Consider the following 18,666-nt stretch of genomic DNA (forward strand, 5'->3'; position numbering starts at 1 on the left):
GACAAATTTAAGGAATTCTAAGACCAGAGGAAACATGTGGCTGAGACTCTTGACATCCTGCTGGAATTAGTGCTGACTTGCTGACATCCACTGAAAGGAGCAGTTCAGCTGAAGTTCAGAACTTTCTGGTCCAAAGTAGATTGACTTACAAGCTAAATGGAAGAGATCTCCTATTTGGAAATCACAGCATCAGCATCAGTTAGGTCTCCAACAACACGCATTTCAGAAAAATTGGACTATTTACTAACTCTGAAAAAGTCTTGACACTTTTTTCAGGTAGTCCCATAAAACGTTAATCTAGTAGCAGAACCTGCTTATCACCCTCCTGTCTAGAGAGTCCCTCTATTTGCACCCTAAAGTGGCTAGAATTCTTAAGGGCCTTACTCATGTAAGGATGTAAAATTTCAATTAATTGGCTAATCGGATAGTCGATGCAATTTGCATCGACTATTCGATTAGTCGATAAGGGCACTTCTGCAGTTGAAGTGTAGCAACAGCTCTAGGGTGTTCAACCTGTGCTTCCCATGGTGCTGCCGCTTTGAAGCATCTCCTACTTTCTCCTCTTCCTTGCTGCCTCTTTCTGATAGACACAGGAAGGGGGGAAGTGACTAGTCGACTAGTCATTCGCATCCCTATATCCATGTTTTTCCACATTTTGGAAGACCTAAGTGTTATACAAATTGAAAGGGGGAGGGATAGCTCAGTGGTTTGAGTATTGGCCTTTTAAACCCAGGGTTGTGAGTTCAATCCTTGAGGATGCCATTTTAGGGATTTGGGGTAAGTCTGTCAGGGATAGTACTTGGTCCTGCCGTGAGGGCAGAGGACTGGACTTGATGACCTCTCAAGGTCCCTTATAGTTCTAAAGTTTAAAAAAAACAAAAACAAAAAAACCTCTCTAGTCCACTACCCGTGGGACCTGACTGATGCTGAACCAGAGAATTTGCAGAACCATGGGAGGTCAATATTGTCTAGCAGCATTACCAACTCTTCCACTGCTTACTGGGCTCTTAGAAGACATTTTAGGGGTAAATTAGAGTTCAATAACAGCATTGAACAGAGAGACAAGGCTGGTGGCTGTAAACAAACTGTATAGGACTGCAGGAAACTTGGCTGCATCCATAATAAGTGGACATCTGGCTAACTAAAATCATACCAGACCATGGCTGTTGCTGGACTAGAGAGTGCCAGACTAGAGAGATTCAACCTGTATTAAACAGTGTTGATGAGTCCCCCATGTGAGCCAATGTAACCTGCTTCCTGTATCAGCTGTCTGTGAAGCCTGCCTTTTTGGTAGACCTTATTACTGACACTTATGAACCAGTGTATTCTCCCAATTTTCTCTCCCACACCTCATCAACTACAGGGGATGCAAAATTTGGTGTTTTTGATATAAAAAGGTCATTGTTCTTTTACCTTACCAAGACAGAAACATTTAGGAACACACCTATATTGTTTGTGACTTTACTGAAAGATTTAAGGGCCAGGCAATATACTTAGAGATTATCAAAATGGGTCTCCAGCATTTAAGAATCTTTTACAGACTAGCCAAGTGCCATCTGTCTAATCACATGGAAGTTCATTGCATTAGAGCTCAGGCAACCTTTGCTGCCTGTTTGCAGAATGTATCTATTTCTGAAATGTATAGGGCAGCCATGTGGAACTCAGTCCATCCATTTACAATACACTTTTCTTTGGTAGACAGTTCCAAAATGATGTCCATTTTGGGAGGGCTGTCTGCAATCATTCTTTAAGTAGGACTCTTAGTACGTACCTCCAAGTAAACAGGCAACTGCCAATTAGTCACCAGAAGTGGAACTGTGATTCTTTGAGAATCACATGGATTCCATGATCCTCACCCAGTTACTACAGAGAACTATTCTGCTCATATTCTGTATTGGCAAAGGAACTTGGGGTTGGTTGAGCCTGCTACGCTCTTTATGTCCTCAAGAATGGGGATGTGAGTCCATCTAGAGCAGTGTTTCCCAACCAAGGTTCCATGAGAAATCATCAGGGGTTCCATGAGAAATTGTGGAATAAATAACGCTGGGTGGGGCCTGGAGTGTCTGTCACGCCCTTCGCCTCACACCCTGGCGCTCGGTTGACTTCTGTGCTGCTAAAGCCGGGCCGCTGCGTGGGAGCAAGTGGTGCAAGAGGGCGGGAACTTCTGCGCCGCTCAGGTAGGCTGCTGCACGGGAGCAAGCAGCGCAAGAAGCGGGAACTTCTGCACAGCTCAGCCAGGCTGCCACACGGGAGCAAGCAGGCATTCGGGCTCTGTGAGTGAAAGGCAGGGAGTGAAAGGGGAGGAGAAGAGAAAGAGAGAGTGAGACAGGAGGAGGAGGAGAAGAGAGAGAGAGAGAGAGAGTGAGGTAGGAGGAGGAGAAGAAGAGAAAGAGTGACAGGAAAAATGCTCCGATTTTTTTTTCTTACAATGTAAGCTGACATATATAAAAAACAGCTCTTTACAAAAAAAAAATTTAGCAGTAATTGAATTGCACTCCCCGCTGTCAACTTTTTCTGGCCAAGCAAACGTTTTCATAGGTAGAGGTTACTTGGGATATGAAAAATTATTTTAGAGGTTCCTCCATGGGGGAAAGGTTGGGAATCACTGATCTAGAGGTAGGGTGTGGCCCTAAAGGACAATGCTGGCAAAAGAATCTGATTTCATGAGCATGGGGTGCATGTGTATCCAAAGTAAAATCCCTCTAGATAACCTCTTGAGTATCCGCAGTTACTATACAGGCAGTCCCCGACTTACGCGGATCCGACTTACGTCGGATCCGCACTTACAAACGGGGCTTTCTCGCCCCAGAGGTCGAGGTGGTGGATTGCTACCTGCGAGCTCTGGGGCAAGAAAGCCCCGTTCGTAAGCTGCTCCGGTGCCCCTGGTCTGCTGGAGACCGTCTCCAGCAGACCAGGGGCACCGGGCGGGTTCCCGCGCTTCTGAGGCTTTGCCAGAGCAAAGCCTCAGAAGCGCGGGGAACCGCCACTGCTGCCGCTTCAGTCCAGGTGCCTGTGGTCTGCTGGGGACCATCCCCAGCAGACCACAGGCACCGGGACTGAAGCTGCAGTCGCGGCGGTTCCCCGCGCTTCTGAGGCTTTGCCAGAGCAAAGCCTCAGAGGCGCGGGGAACCGCCGCGGCTGCCGCTTCAATCCAGGTGCCTGTGGTCTGCTGGGGACCATCCCCAGCAGACCACAGGCACCGGGACTGAAGCTGCAGCCGCGGCGGTTCCCCGCGCCTCTGAGACTTTGCCAGAGCAAAGCCTCAGAGGCGCGGCACCCCTCTGCCGCTGCAGCTCTGCTCCCCGTGTCCCTGGTCTGCTGGGGGGGGGGGGGGCACAGCTAGTGTGCCCCCCCCAGCAGACCAGGCTTTTGTTTTGGACCCTGGGGCAGAGCAGATGGGGTGCTGCTGGGTTGGTCCAGTAGCACCGAGGAGCGGCGCTACTGGAGCAACCCAGCAGCACCCCAGCTGCTCTGCCCCAGGCATCCCCAAGTCAGCTTCTGCTGAAACTGACCAGCGCTGACTACAGGAAGCCCGAGGCAGAGTTGCTCTGCCCCGGGCTTCCTGGAATCAGCTGCTGATCAGTTTCAGCAGCAGCTGACTTGGGGACGCCTGGGGTTCTTAAGTTGATTCTGTATGTAAGTCAGAACTGGCGGTCAGTTTCAGCAGCGGCTGAATCTGGACGCCAGTTCCGACTTACATACAGATTCAACTTAAGAACAAACCTACCGTCCCTATCTTGTACGTAACCCGGGGACTGCCTGTAGTAGCCATTCCTTGTGTCTAAATAAAGGAGCCTAATAAGGATGTAATTCCTTTGCAGTTCCAGTTTAACCATTGATGTCTCTTTAATACCTAGTTCTTAGAACTGGGGCAGGCAAGCCTTTTAATCAGGTTCACCCCTGCTGCATGGAGCAGTGTTGTTCAAAGCAGCTAGCTGCTCCCTCTGGCTCTCTGCGCTGTCCCCGCCTCCAGCAAAATTTCTTAGCTCGGATTAGTTGAAAACCAATATATGAGCTGAGAGATTTTGCTGGACAAGGGGCAGCGCAGCACAATTTCTCAGCTGTCATTGTGCCCACCACAGAGGGGCACAGGGAACAGCCAGCAGGGGGCTCCTGGCAGGCCAGGAAACATGTTTAAGAGTGCTGCTGGCTGGGAGCTGCTTATGTAAGCACTTCCTGGCTATAGTCTGCCTATGGCACCCCAACCCCTCCCACACTCAACACCTTCCCAAACACTGCACCTGTTCCTACATCCTTCCCCTCTGGCCAGAATCCTTTCCTGTATCCATATCCCCTCCCAGACCCTGTACCCCAATCACCTGCCCCAGGTTACAACCCCCTCCTTCACCCAAACTCCCTCTCAGATCCCATCTTTCTCCTGCACCGCAGTCCCCCTGCCCCAAGCTCCCTTCTCCGTCCCAGACCTCGCATACCATCTATAGAAAAGTGTGGCCCTTGACCGCTTACCAAAATCTTCAAGTAGCCCTCCCCCCCCTCAAAAATTATTGCCCACCCCTGTCTCAGAAGAATTAAAGCCAAGTCTCTCTCTAAGGCTAGCTTTGTAATTACTAACATAGCAGAGCTACAGTTTTCACTTCAAAACAAGGTCTGTAAACTTCAGACAACCTTGTTAGGATTGTATTTTCCCATCTGATGACTTTTTATCAAGGTAGGTAATATCTGATTCAGACTACTAGACCTATTACTTTTCTAGAGTGGCATTGGATTTTTTTTGTGTCTTTTGATAAACATGTTGATAAAATAGGGTTTTTGATCTTTGAAGCCTAATATGTAAACTACCAGGGAAAACCAGTACTTCAGTTCTCTTCAGGGAAAATAGCAATATCTGGTAATTATGTGCAGTGTTTCCTTTAATTTTTTCAATCCATGGGCAGAATAACCAAAATTATGTGCACTGAGGCATGTGCAGTTATGCACCACCAATAAAAACACATGCTACTGGCTTGGGGTGATTTGCTAACCAGCAGGGTAGCACCTGAATTTCAGGGTGGCCGCCCAATTGCTCTGCTTACAGGGAACACTAGTTATGTGTTAAATATAACCTAGACCTGACTGTGACCTACATTCTGGTATTCTGTAATATAATAGCAGGTGAGCTCACCAGAACAAAAACTCAATCACATAAATGGGAACTAGACCAGAGGCACATTATTTCCTAAATGGAGATGTAGTTCAGGCTAGACTTTTAAACGTTTGGTGTAGGGATGTTAATTTTCATTTAATCGATTAGTTGATGGATTTTCCATTGACTAGTTGCTTATTCGGTAAGTGGGGGAGCCAGGGAAGCCTGCCAGCCTTTAATACATTTAGAAGGCTGGTGCGCAATGGGGGGACCCAGTGTCCCAGTGTGAGCCGGGAATCAGCTGTCCCGGCTCACACCGGGTCCCCCTGCTGCACTTCTGATTTTTTTTTTCTCTTGGTTAAGAAAGCAGTAGTATCAAATGCAGAATCATAGTTCCAGTTGCTCAGTGAATAGGATGATACTGTGTTGTTTCTCATTTGGAAGATTAACTTTGCAACATTATGCAGTGCGATTTTTTTTTTTTTAACAGAAACTTACATTGTGCAGAAATTAAGTTTTAGGCCAATTGCCAGAGAAAGTTCTGTACTGGTGATTGGTGAATGTGTGGGACTTTTTAAACCCTATTGAAATGCAGTATCATTCATTTATCATCTGTGTGTTTTCATCGGTTTCTATAAAGTGGATAGTGAATAGATGAAACTAGATTAGAAATCTAAATTCTTTGTAGGGCAATGTTAGAAAGCTTTGTCTTTTTCTGGTCTCAGGGGTGATATAAAGCAGCATATAAAATGAATGTAGCTAACACTAAAGTTGTTGCATGTGCATTCTTTGTTCAAAAATGCTTAGGTGTGTTGTATGGACTGGTGATGAGCGTGTGTTCTTCTACAATCCAACCACTCGTCTCTCTATGTGGGACCGACCAGAAGACCTAATTGGCAGAGCTGATGTGGACAAAATTATTCAGGAACCACCCCACAAAAAAGGAATGGAAGATGGAAAGAAACTAAGTAAGAGGAAAATCATCACCAGTTCCCATTCTCCCCATCTCCTCCTTCATAGGATTAATAGAGAGACAATGAACAGCTTTTCACACAAGCTCCATTTTGTACTTATTTTCAAAATGAGTATAAAAAAGTGATAGAACTACATGCAGATATTGAAATGAAGTGTACTTATGAAAATTTATGATTAAGTTAAGATGCTGATTGCGATAGTAAAGTGCAGTTATATAAAGTGCTTAGACAAAAAGGTCCAAGAGAACAAAGGAGATGTTAACTACAGGAAAAATGTTTGTCTTGAGAAAAGTCTGAAAACAGATTAATGGGAACAGCCATGATTTATTGAGACAAAGTTAGAAATAATTTAAAAAACTATAGGAAACAGGAATAGATTTTTCAAGACCAGAGAAATCAAAGATTTAATCTCAAAGTTAAAAGAGTAAAATACCAGAGCATTGAAAGAAGGGAATTAAATGAAATGTTGCCTGAACTAAAATTCTGCAGTGACAAGAAATTGTGTTTATTTCTGGAGGTTGGGCTGCACTGTTTTAATTAAAAATCTGCTGAAGTAAGAGTATTTGGAGCATAATTTCAAATAAATCATCCAAGAATGTCAGAATTGAACATTTAGGATGGAAAGGCTATACTTGGGTGGAGAGGTATAAGGGAGATGATTTAATTTTAAAGACAAAATAGTGCAGAATATTATCTTGCCATTAGAAGCTCTAAATGGGCTCCATAGAGAATTTACGAAGGCGTAGTTTAGCCTCAGTTTTTTTTGGAAATGTGAAATAGATGTTTAATTCCTTTAAAATACAAAACTGACCACAAATCATGCAGTGCAGTGTTTTTCAAACTTTTTGTGCCTGTGACCCCATTTGGATTTGAAATTCTGACTCCCTTCAGCCACTCTTCGAATATGGGGCTCAGAGTTTCAGCCAGACTGAGGGCTTGGGGTTCCATCACCACTTGGGGAGGTCTCGTTTTGTGTTCTGGTGACCCTGGTGAAGTGGAGTTGTGACTCTGTTTGAAAATCACTGACATAGGGTTTTTTCTAACTTGTATTGAATTGAATCTCAGTCCTGCAGTTGGATCTGTAGGAGGAGGGAAAGGGGTGCACCTAAGCCTAAATCCCCTAGGCTTCCAGCTGGGTTTAGGAATTACTTATTTTTACTGAAATGAATGAGTTAAGTATTTTGATTTTGTGTATTCTGTGCTATGATCTGCTTGCTAGACCAAACTTAGGCAAAAAAAGTGTGTAAAATACAAATGAAAATAGAGTTAGTTCTTAAATATTGGTGTGGAAGGAAATTTAAAATGTAATAAGTGATCAGATTTCATTAGAATTGAATGAAGGAATGAAAAACAAATATGGAAGAAAATTGTTTTCTGGCTAATATTACAAAATAGGGCTGTTTTAGCAAGTGCCAACCATCTGATTTATAGGGACAAAAGGTGGAGAATTAAACATATTGCCATGGTAATTTTTGTCACTAAGCTCTGATATTTCTCTAGAACTGAATGAAGAATGGCATATAATTTTCTTCAAAATAATGGTTAAAATTGTGATCAGGCAGCTTTGTATGATATGCAAGAGGCTTCAGGCATAAATTGTGAATTTTTTATTTGCTTCATCTAGAAGACTCTTAATGAAATTTACCTTATAGTTAAAGAAGATCATGAATCAGCAGAAGAAACAAATGATGATGAGCCTATTAAAACAAAGAAGAGGAAGTAAGTTAATCTTAAACTCTTGGGGTATGTCTATATTAGAGGTTTTTTTGGGAAAAAATTGCTGTTTTTCCAAAAAAAAACTTCACTTACGTCCACACTGCAATGACGTTCTTTCAAAAAAATCGAAAGAACAGAGGGGTTTTTCCGACAATGGTAAACATCTTTTTACGAGGAAGAGCCTTTTTCCGAAAGAGCTCTTTCAGAAAAAGGCGTGCTTGGACTGGGAAGAGGGAATTCTTTCGAAAGAAGAGGAGAGAGGAAAAAGCACAAGTGCCCTGGTGGCCACTTCGTTCCTTAGTAATCACAGCTTAAATGTGAGATAGCGTCCACACTGAATGGATGCGATCTTTCGAAAAAGCAGATTGCTTTTTCAAAGCGTTTGGCCAGTATGGACACTGTCTTTCAGAAGTTTTTTCAGAAGATCTCTTCTAGAAAAGCTTCTTATGAGCCTGCAGCCCTAGACGTAGCCTCAAATGGGGTTAACTACCATATAATTGAGAGCGTGAGTTTGACTGCAGGCGAGCATGTCTCTCTGTCTGTTCAAGAACTCCTAAATAGTAAGGGCTAGGGCCACCAAATTTGGTATACAACTTCTTCTTCTTATAACTTAAAGCAAGGTAAGGGTTTGATTGGGAGTGGGGAGAGGAGGCAGGGCTGAAGCTCCCACCCCCCTTTTTCGTACAAGGATGCATAAAAAGAACTAGCTGGTAAGAGCTATTACCACCAAATTTTATATGCAACTTCCTCTTATCAAAACTTAAAGCAGTGGTTTGAGGGGGTGGAACTGAAGTTCCATCTCCCTCAGCCTCCTCCTCCAATGTGTATGGGGATGCATAAAACCATACAGAAATCACCAGGAAGGTGAAAGGGCTCCTTGTCTGGAACTGCCCCACCCTTGAGCCAGCCACCCCGCCCCCATGCACCCTTTAGGGAGGGTGGGCGGGCTGCAATGTTCTCTCCCCCCGATTCGTATAGGAACGTTGTTGGATGTTTCCCTTTGTCTGAGAGCAAGGGAAAAGTGAATAGTTTGTTCCATCCCTCAACCTGGCAGGAGAGTGTAGGGGGTAGACAAACCAGGACCTGCCCCAGCCGAAGAGACATGCACTTCTCCCTCAGCTGTGTCCTCTGGAGCTGCAGCAGCCATGGAGAGGCATGTCTCGTTTGGCCCAAAGGTGCTGAAGTAAGATATGGCTGGGGTAGTCTTCTCAGACTCAGGGAAGACTGAATACTGAACCCCTCATCCCTACCACAGAGCAATGATTTAAATGAAGAAGAAAATTAATTGTTAAGGGCCGAAGCCACATCGGGTAAATCTATTCATTCTAGGTATAGAAGACTTCTAGTCTCAGGAGCACTTGTGAAACCCTGTTGAAAGCAATGGGATTTCCTGGGTGTAACTGGACAGGATTACTTTAGATTTCTGCTACCTTTCTTGCTAATGTTACTTAGTTTGAGGGATTTAGAGCTGAATAGAATTCATGTTGAGAGAAAATTCCATCTTCTGTGGAAGTCATAAATAATAAATGTGTATTTCTGATAGAAGCTATCAGTGATAGCCAGATCTCCCTCAGGAGCATTTTGAGCTGTCTTTACATTATACAGTTCTGTGTCATTAGCATATGCCACTTATTTGCCCAGCTTGTGTTCACTCTGTACATGTTTTTAGTTGCCCAAAAAAAGACAGAGGTATGGATTTTTGAAACTCTGTTTTGACTGTGATATGACATCAGGAGTGACTGATTTTACTCTGTTTGATTTACAGAAGATAAGTGCAAATGTTTTTGCTCTTAGCTCTATATATACACTTTATTATAAATGTCTAGAAGCTCTGTGCAGATGCAAAATTTGTATCCTCATATGCATCTGCAAAAATGAGCAGCAGATCTCCACAGATGCAGATATCTGCAAATTTGCAGCGTTCTAGATGCAAAATTTGTATCCATATCCCCAAAAATGAGCAGCAGATATCCACATCCATGGGTGCGGATACCAGCAGACATCAAGTGGATATCCACAGATTTGCAGGGCTCTAAATATAACTATTTCCATCTTGGTATTTTGTTTCATTTGATGTAATCATGAATTAGACCCTGCTTATAACATTGAGAGTATAGAATAATACTTCTGAGAACCAAGAATGTCTCAGTAAATATTCATAGGGGAGCAGGGTATTTAAAAAAATGTTTTAACAAAATTGATTATTTGGGTTTTTTTGACTGTTCATCCCATTTATAATGCAGATCAAATTGAGTTTAACTTGCTCAGTCATATCCTTTTATTTCAATAAACAGAGTGTGGTATTTGAACAGAGAGGTAGAATGAAAATGAAGTATAAAACAGAAGAGGCATTTAACTTTTCACTATAAAACTACTTTTCTTTTTAGTGGCTTTGTATTTTGTTTTGTGATTTCCTTGATAGTACATAAAATCTGAATTCTTTAATTAGATTTCTTCACTCTGTGTCAGTCTTTGTACAAACCATTGCAAGACATTTGTCAAGTCCGTATTGCTGGAATGATCTAAAATTTTTGTTCTACTTGTGATTCGGTTAGATTTCTTAACTGCAAGGTTAACATATTGCTTCTAAGAGTATACTTTGTTTCATTTTTATAGGAAAGATGACAACAAAGACATTGATTCAGACAAGGAGGCTGCCATGGAAGCTGAAATTAAAGCTGCACGTGAGAGGGCCATCGTCCCTCTGGAGGCTCGAATGAAACAGTTCAAGGATATGCTGCTAGAGAGAGGGGTCAGAGGAACTATCCTTTTGGCAATAAAGTAGAACCTTCTTAATTCTTGTTTTACTCATTTTCAAGCCTAATAATTCTCATACATGCAAAGCAATTTGATCCCACTTCTGAGGAAAGATTGAACATGAAAAAAGGGTGTGATTACTAAGATCAGCACAGTGATCCTACATAATTAAAACTGAACTAAGTTGTCAGAATAAATGAACAAATATTCCGTGATGTATTATCTTTTCCTTTCGTACCTCCTAATTCTTTAAGCCACAGTTGGCATGAATTAGCAAGATTTTGTTGTATATTTTTCAATATTAGTTTTTAAATTTCAGCAGAAGGTTGCTGAGATAGAGGAAGAAGAAAGGATATATCCTTGTCCCAAAGATTTCTGTTTTAAAAAGTATGTAGTATATTGACACGTCAAAACAAAGGTAGGTAGGTGGAGATTTTTCAGAAGCGCAGATGTCAGGCACCATGTAACTACTTAAAATCAGTGAGAGTTGAGCCCCTCATTCTTCTTTGTTCTTTAAGTCTTCCCATAATCAAAACATGAAAGGAGAAAAAATTTGCTTCATCTTTCTTTGAGCTATTCTGCTTACGTAGTATACTAGCCATTTACTTTTAAATTAAATTAAATTTGAGGCTTGTATAATACTGACTGGCTTTTATAGAGGCTTTGACTTCCTAGAATGGTACCAATGCTTATATGCACAAAATAAGAAGAGGTTCCAGGTTTGAAGTGATGCCTATATATCTTTTGTTTTGCTAAGGCAGTGGCGTTTTATGGCTTATTCAGTTGAGATCAGCTTACAGATGGAATTAGTTTCAGTAAAAAGATACATTTGTGTATGAGAAACTTAATTTAAAAACTCAGAACATTTAGCAAAGAAACAGAGCAGTCATGGGAAATCAAAATGCAGAGCTTGAAGGTTCTCTTCTGATGTAGTGGTTTTTAAATGCCACACAGTAGTGGTTATTTTAATGAGTAATTAGATGTGTGTTACTTCTGTGTAATTATGTAGAAGTTTTCAGAGCCAATTAGTGTGAAAATTTGCCATGCTAACCTCCCACTGCTTGTCATCTATTAGTGATGAAAACTTCAGGATGGATTTCGGTTATGTCTTCTTTTTAACAGATGTCCTGTAGATTTCAAGCAAAATACACAACCTTTGTATCTTTGGGGGAACTTAATTACCAAGCAAAATGTGGTCTATTTTTTACTTTTTTAAAGGTTTCTGCTTTTTCAACCTGGGAGAAGGAGCTGCACAAGATAGTTTTCGATCCTCGGTACTTGCTTCTTAATCCCAAAGAAAGAAAACAGGTAATAGAGAAGGTTGTGTCACACACACACCCACACCCACCCACCCCTCCCTCTTATAGGCATTCAAATAATCTTTGAAAGTATAGTTCTTTAAAACCTCCCCTTTGGGGACCTATGTGGCAGATATCTTTAAGGTCATGTTTGATTCTCAACTAGAGCAGGAACTGTTATTTTCTCTGGTGTTAGGATTCATTTCTTAATGCAATAGAAGTTATATATGCCCAGGAGACTGTCAAAAATCAGATGCTGTACAGAGCATCTTTGCCACACAAAAATATGAAAAAATAAATAATGGAAAATTCAGTCATATGCTTTACTATAAGAGAGACTCAGTCTCAGAATCTTTTTCCCCCAGGTAAAGAAAGAAAAGTGAAAAAAATTGAAAAAGCTTAGGAGAGGAATAAGTCCCCTTTTTAACATATTACCTGAAATGTTTCAACTTTATTTTTGTGTTAGTATGTTTAAATCCTCTAAACCTCTAATCCTCTAAATTATGGTGGAAAATGTTAATACACTACATCTTCTACATGCATTGAGAATAGATTCAGAGTGTGTTACAGAAGGTTTTTCAAACTCTGAATTACCGTTACTATGCAAATATGTGAGTATTGCATAAATGGATAGTCTATTATAATGGTAATTAATCCCTTAGGGTAAAGGATTATGTAAGATGCGTGTGCTAACATAAAATGTGCAGTTGGTGGGGGGGGGGGAGAAGTTCTGTTTTCTTGTAAAGAGGTATTATACAAGTATGGATAACTAATTCCTTCGAAACATAATGGGATGTGTGTGTGTAATTTTTTTTGGGAGGGAAATTATTTTGGATATTGAGTACTGCCAGGTTACATCTACTAGCAAAGCCTGGAAAGGTATGGTAAAATGGCTTCCTTAAAAACTGTCCTGCAATCTGGTTCTGAAGAGTAATGAAGAGGCCATCCATGAGTGTGAGAGTTCTCCATTATTTGAGGTCTGATCTGCAGGTTTGCTGGGTCAAAGTCAACATATCTTCCACAGACTATTTAGGGAAATGGAAAGTTGAAACACATGAAGTTTTCTTTGCCTTCGCTCTCCTTTCCCCCAGAAAGTGTTTCCTTCACAGGGAATAATATTCCAAATGTTTACACCTTATGCTGGTTGGTATTTTTCTAGGTATTTGACCAGTATGTGAAGACCAGAGCAGAAGAAGAACGGAAGGAAAAGAAAAACAAAATAATGCAGGCTAAAGAGGATTTCAAGAAAATGATGGAAGAGGCAAAGTTTAATCCAAGGTAGGTGGCTTATTTCACATTAACATGTGAAAGCTTTTACTAGGTTAAAATGCATTTTATTTTTCAGTAGGTAATTTAACGCCCATTTGCTCCTTCCTCTTTCAAAACTGTAAAAGAAGGGAGAAAGGACTCTAGAAAAAATTTGTTGAAATGTTATATGTTCCTCTGCATGATTATGGGGCCCCTAAACAACAGATTGCTGGAATTTGAGGGCTTGTGGTGTTTTATATATTGTACGTCACTGGCTCAGAATATGAAGAAATCCCCAGTACATGGCTGGATGGTAAGAAAAGGATTATTTTTTCCACTGAGTGTTCTCATGCAGTTCTTGTAGCTTTTACAGATCCTACTGGCTTGTGAAAAATGTTCCTTGTAACTAAACATCACGGTGTATGTGTTTCGTTTTTTTTTTTTTTTTAACTTTCAGTGAAAAGTGTGTATCATATATTTGTGGATTTGTAGATGTACACAATACAGAAAATATTAACCTTGGAGTGTAAAAATTATAATGAATCTATGTCATGCAGACTTATCTATCACAGTAAGTGTTGTAGTGTTTTTAGCATGGATACTAGATATTTTAAATTATAGTGCCAAGATTCCTGAATTGTTCATGTTCATTGTTCTCGCCCAAACAAATCATAACCACCATCCTTATATCACTTAATAGCTTATAAGCATTATATTTTATGTTAGTTGTATTTCAGTGCCACGTGTAACCTAGATCATACAGGAATTATTTTATGTTAAACAGCAGTTCATTTGATTCACTTCAACTTCATGAGCTGAAAGCCACCATGTGCAGACTTTAGGATAGCCAGTGTAATTGACTTCACGTTTATAAAAACAATCCTCAATCTGCAGTGTTTTTAGTCATCCAGTAATGGAATTTGTCAGAAAATTATATGTTTTGGTAGCTGAGAGATTTTGAATATTTAAAATACATTAACGGGTGTGCTAAATATATCCTTCAGAATTATTGACTTTAGTACTTTGCAACCCAAGAAAAAGTAAAATTGTTATCTCTGCAAGTGTTTATGTATAACAAGACAAACAGTGTTTTAGCACAGAAAAAAAAATGGGAGAGAAGAATATAGTCTCCAGATAAGGAACTTCATGTTTTGTTTTACCCTGTTCTTCATCTTCTAGTGTCAGTTGTTTGTTGAAGGCATTGCTGCACTTCCATAGGTGTCAACTACTTAAAAAATCATCTATCCCAGTCTAACATACTCAAGTTTGTATTCTACTCTTTTTATACAGCTCGTGTTCTTCAGTATAGCTGTACATTCACTTTCTAATCTTTTTGAACAAGCTACCAAATTTTCTTCTTGTTTTAATTTACCCTACAGCAACGGTAGGCGGGATTTTCCAAGTCTAATTATTTCCATGCTGTGATGAACACATTCGTATGATTATAAATGTCTCACGTATTCTTGGGGCCAGATTTGCATCAGATCTTGGAAAAAGCACAGTAGTGTTTTTTTTCGAGGTAAGTGGCAGTACTATACCTACTGCACATCTGAGATTGGAATCTGGCCCTGGAGGTGAGAGAATTGTAAAGAATATGCTATAGGGATAAAGGGTGTGGAAAGCCCTGCACTACTGCACCTGCTCGTAGTGTTAAAAATATCCCAACTCCTTGTGTCATAAAGTTAAGCTATACAATGTTCACTGCAGGAAAATTAATTTATCCAGTGTTCTACATTGACAAATATCAAATGTCGAATTTTCCAGTGTCACTTTTAGCGCAATTTGACTGCATATAAATGAGTGCATACAAATTTTAGATTGTGCAGCCATGTAATATCTGGATAGATTGGACTGCATTACTAAGCTACAAAAAGTTAAGGTTTTTTAGAAAACTGCATTAAGTAAATTTATTTTCTTTGGTTGCATTGTAATCTTTTTTCCTAAACCTGCACATTTGCACAGATAATTTAAGTACAAGTCTTGAACAGTATTATTCTTTGTGTCCACTTAACCCTAACTTCTCTCTGTAGTTTATTGATCAGTTATCTGCATAGTGAGAACGGAGGGATTTTTTTAAATTATATTTTGTCACATGATCTAGCAGAAGAGAAGAAGTATTCTGCTGAACCTACTTCACAACAAAGATAGCTCGAACAAATCAGTTCACTTACCATTTTGTTACAGAGCTACTTTTAGTGAATTTGCAGCCAAGCATGCTAAAGACTCGAGATTCAAGGCAATTGAAAAGATGAAAGATCGAGAGGCCTTGTTTAACGAGTTTATCACAGCGGCAAGAAAGAAGGAGAAAGAAGATTCGAAGACCAGAGGTGAGAAGGTAAGGTGGTTTGAGTTCCAGTGGTGTGAATGGTGGGAGCTTGAACAGGATGGGGCAAAGTCAGTAGTTGGGTTCCAGTGTTCTTTCACTGAAAGATTTGTTCTCCAGTCTTAAAGCTTTTAAAATACAAATATTTGATGACAGTTTTCGGCCTTTTAAATTAATCTTATTAATTTTGCAGGTATATCCACTTCTAGACAATATAAATACATTGATAATCCATTATCTTAAAAAAACCCACGTCACATCATGCTATTCTAATGGAATGATATGTCTTTTTTAAAAAGGTGGCATCCAGGAGGATGAAGAGGATGCTTATCCTCTTTGTCTAGAAAATCCAGAACTGGCCATTACCTTCCTCTTCTCTCAGTGGTGGCAATAAGATTTCAATTCAGAATTCTTTGTAGACTACTCCATTTAAATTTCAAAAAGCTGCTTTATCTCCTTTTTCCACCTAAAAGGTAGCACTTTAGTGACTTTCTAATCTTTCGGTAAACACACCTTACGTATAAATTATTGCTTATCAGAATTAAAGGTCGACCATTAAAGATTAATGAATTCCAAATGTCATTTGGCTGCGATGTCAATACTCGGGAGCGAATGCTTACCACTGGGGAAGCAGGCTGCTATGGAGGTGGCATCAATAGTGTTGCCATCAGAATATGCAGCCACTTTCCTAAATGTCCCTGTGTGTTGTGTGAATGGAGAGAAATAACCTCAAAAGCCTAATCATTTTTGACATTTAAAATATCCAACAGTTGTATGAAGCAGAGCAGTATAAATTCCACTTATTAGGAAGCAATGGTGAGAGAGTACCGTGATACTTGCAGAAGAGAAAATGCTGTGTAGCTTAGAAGAATTGGAATACCTTAATAATTGCAATTGGCAATTTTGGATAAATATTTCCAAAATAAAGAATTTGATTCTGCTAATTTGATGCATTATTGGTTTTTAAATTACACTTATTCTGTGGCTGATATTTTCAATAAATGATTATGCTTTCAGAGAAAAATGATTAAATTTAATTGAAAACTATACCTAAACTTTTACAAATATAGAATTTAAAAACACTGTTTTTGCATAATAGAAATAGTTTAGTTGAAAGTTTAAAGAGATGTAAGTGCTTTTAGTTGTAATGTTGCATGATTGTTCTAAATTAGACAAGTTAAAAGAAGAAAGATTGTATTTCTGTTTGTACTTGAAACTAATGTTCTTTCTCCAAAAGCCTTTTGTAACCATTTTATGTATTCTGTTTTATAACAAGTGGATAGACTTTACAGTTATGTGCTGTGCGGCCTGTCAATCAGTTCAGTCTGACAGCTGTCAAACACTGACACGCAAAGTATTATGGGATTCCCTAGTGAGGAAAGAATTGGTATCTCTGTGTGGTGACTTTAGCCTCCCGCAGTTCCGGTACTTTACATTTTTTTAGTTTTTTCCTTGTGAAGTGATGAGAGTTGTACCCAGAATGTGTTGACTGAAAAAAAAAAAATCTGAATACACCTGCAGTATTTTCAGCCTTATTTTCTTTTGCTTAAAAAAAAAAAGTAAAATAAAATAAGGCAGTTAAAGTGTAAAGTGAAGCTTTCTCAGCCAATATTAAAAATCCAAAGATTTCATATAAAGAATGTAGGCTTTTCACAGAAATCTTTAAAGTAAGGGTTTGAACTATAGTTCTTTGATATTCTTCATTTGTGATTTATTATAATAAACAGAACTATGGGAGCCTATCATTTGATGGTCATATAGTCCTTATTACGGTAAAACCTGTGTTATCTGGCACGCTCCAGTTATCTAAAAATTCCAGTTATCTGAGGGTCCCATCAACCTAGGAAAAAACAATGGACAATAATGGTAAATTCAAGTTTTTAATATTGGTAGTTGGTCTCACATTTCTATTTTGAGTTAAAGATAGATAATTAATACTTTTTACGTAAAACATTAAGCCAATCACGGTAAACTAAGCCAGGCCTGTGCACCTGAAGATGTGACAGTATTGTGGCTGGGGGAAATGCCGGTTAACAAAGTTTTCTGGTTAACAGAGTGCCAGATAACAAAGGTTTCACTGTACTATACTGTGTCAGATCCTGCCCATCTGTACTCATATATGAGTAAGTGGAACTCCAGGGATACTGTCAGAGTGAGTAAGGTAGTGAAATTTGACTCAGTGTAGGAATTTTCATGGCAAAGAAACGAAGGAATCAAGTGTAATATGTGCTGGTAACTGCAAGTTTAACTACAAGATGGTCATCATATTGACCCAGAAAACTTCCTGTCTTCCCTGGCCTCTCCTTAAAATAGACGTTGACTGAAGACTTAGCATAAAGGGCCACCAATCTCAATCAAAACTGCAAACTCACCCATATATTTATTTGCCAAGATTATAAGGTTAGAGCATTACCTTTGTTCCATCTAACCTTTAGCATCCTATATTAATAACTTTCTACCTGCCATTCTGCTCTAGTTTAGGTATTCTACTCTGTTCATTCCCAGTTCAAGAAACTTGAAGTTGGCAGCATCTTAAGCCCTTACATAGCAAGATGATAAATATTGTTAGATTATTGTTTTAATTAATGAATTGTTAATATCTTGCCCCACTTACTGATTTGAAGCAGCCTGTCATCATGCACTGCCACGTGCATATAACTAAAATGTTTTTGGGTGCTGAAACAGCGTTATATTGTCGCCTGTGTTAAGATTGTTGAAAATGGCATTGAGTTTTCGGAGGAAAACAGCTACTGGCTACATGATTCCTTTTACTACCAAACACGCTAGTAGTAAGGTAACTAAACAGCTAAGACAATGCCTTCAGGGCTGAAGAAACAGTACTAGTTGGTGAGATTGTGCAACTTTAAAAAAAGGAGTAGGAAAGACAGCTAATTGGTTCTGTAGTAATAGGGGAAAATGTGTTGATTCTTGAGCTGGAGCTACTGCCAGTTTATTACCGTATTTTCCGGCGTATAGGGCGACTGGGTGTATAAGACGACCCCCTATCTTTTTAATTAAAAGATAGGGTTTCATCTTATACCCCAGCGCCCCTCCGCCTCCTTTGCTCCCGGTGTCCCTGGTCTGCTGGAGATGGTCCCCTGGGATGCCCCGCCGCCGGCTTCCCCCGAGGCTTTCAAAGCCGCGGAGGGGCTCCGGCGGGGGGGCAGCCCATGCGCGCCTGGGATGCCCCGCCGCCGGCTTCCCCCGAGGCTTTCAAAGCCGCGGAGGGGCTCCGGCGGGGGGGCAGCCCATGCGCGCCTGGGATGC

The 18,666-nt window shown here is 40.2% G+C and overlaps 1 protein-coding gene across 6 annotated transcripts in view; it reads left to right on the forward strand.

Moving 5' to 3' along the window:
- TCERG1 (transcription elongation regulator 1) overlaps positions 1–18,666 on the forward strand; it is a 59,069-nt gene that overhangs the window by 27,046 nt on the left and 13,357 nt on the right. For all 6 annotated transcript variants that reach the window (XM_075900298.2, XM_075900299.2, XM_075900296.2 and 3 more), the window contains 6 exons: positions 5,891–6,051; positions 7,710–7,776; positions 10,390–10,525; positions 11,749–11,838; positions 12,988–13,106; positions 15,261–15,411. In XM_075900298.2, the coding sequence (XP_075756413.2) occupies positions 5,891–6,051; positions 7,710–7,776; positions 10,390–10,525; positions 11,749–11,838; positions 12,988–13,106; positions 15,261–15,411 (724 nt within the window). The remainder of the gene's footprint in view (positions 1–5,890; positions 6,052–7,709; positions 7,777–10,389; positions 10,526–11,748; positions 11,839–12,987; positions 13,107–15,260; positions 15,412–18,666) is intronic.

This window comes from Pelodiscus sinensis, chromosome 16, assembly GCF_052426305.1.
Source record: "Pelodiscus sinensis isolate ZL-2025 chromosome 16, ASM5242630v1, whole genome shotgun sequence".
Classification (NCBI taxonomy): domain Eukaryota; kingdom Metazoa; phylum Chordata; order Testudines; family Trionychidae; genus Pelodiscus; species Pelodiscus sinensis.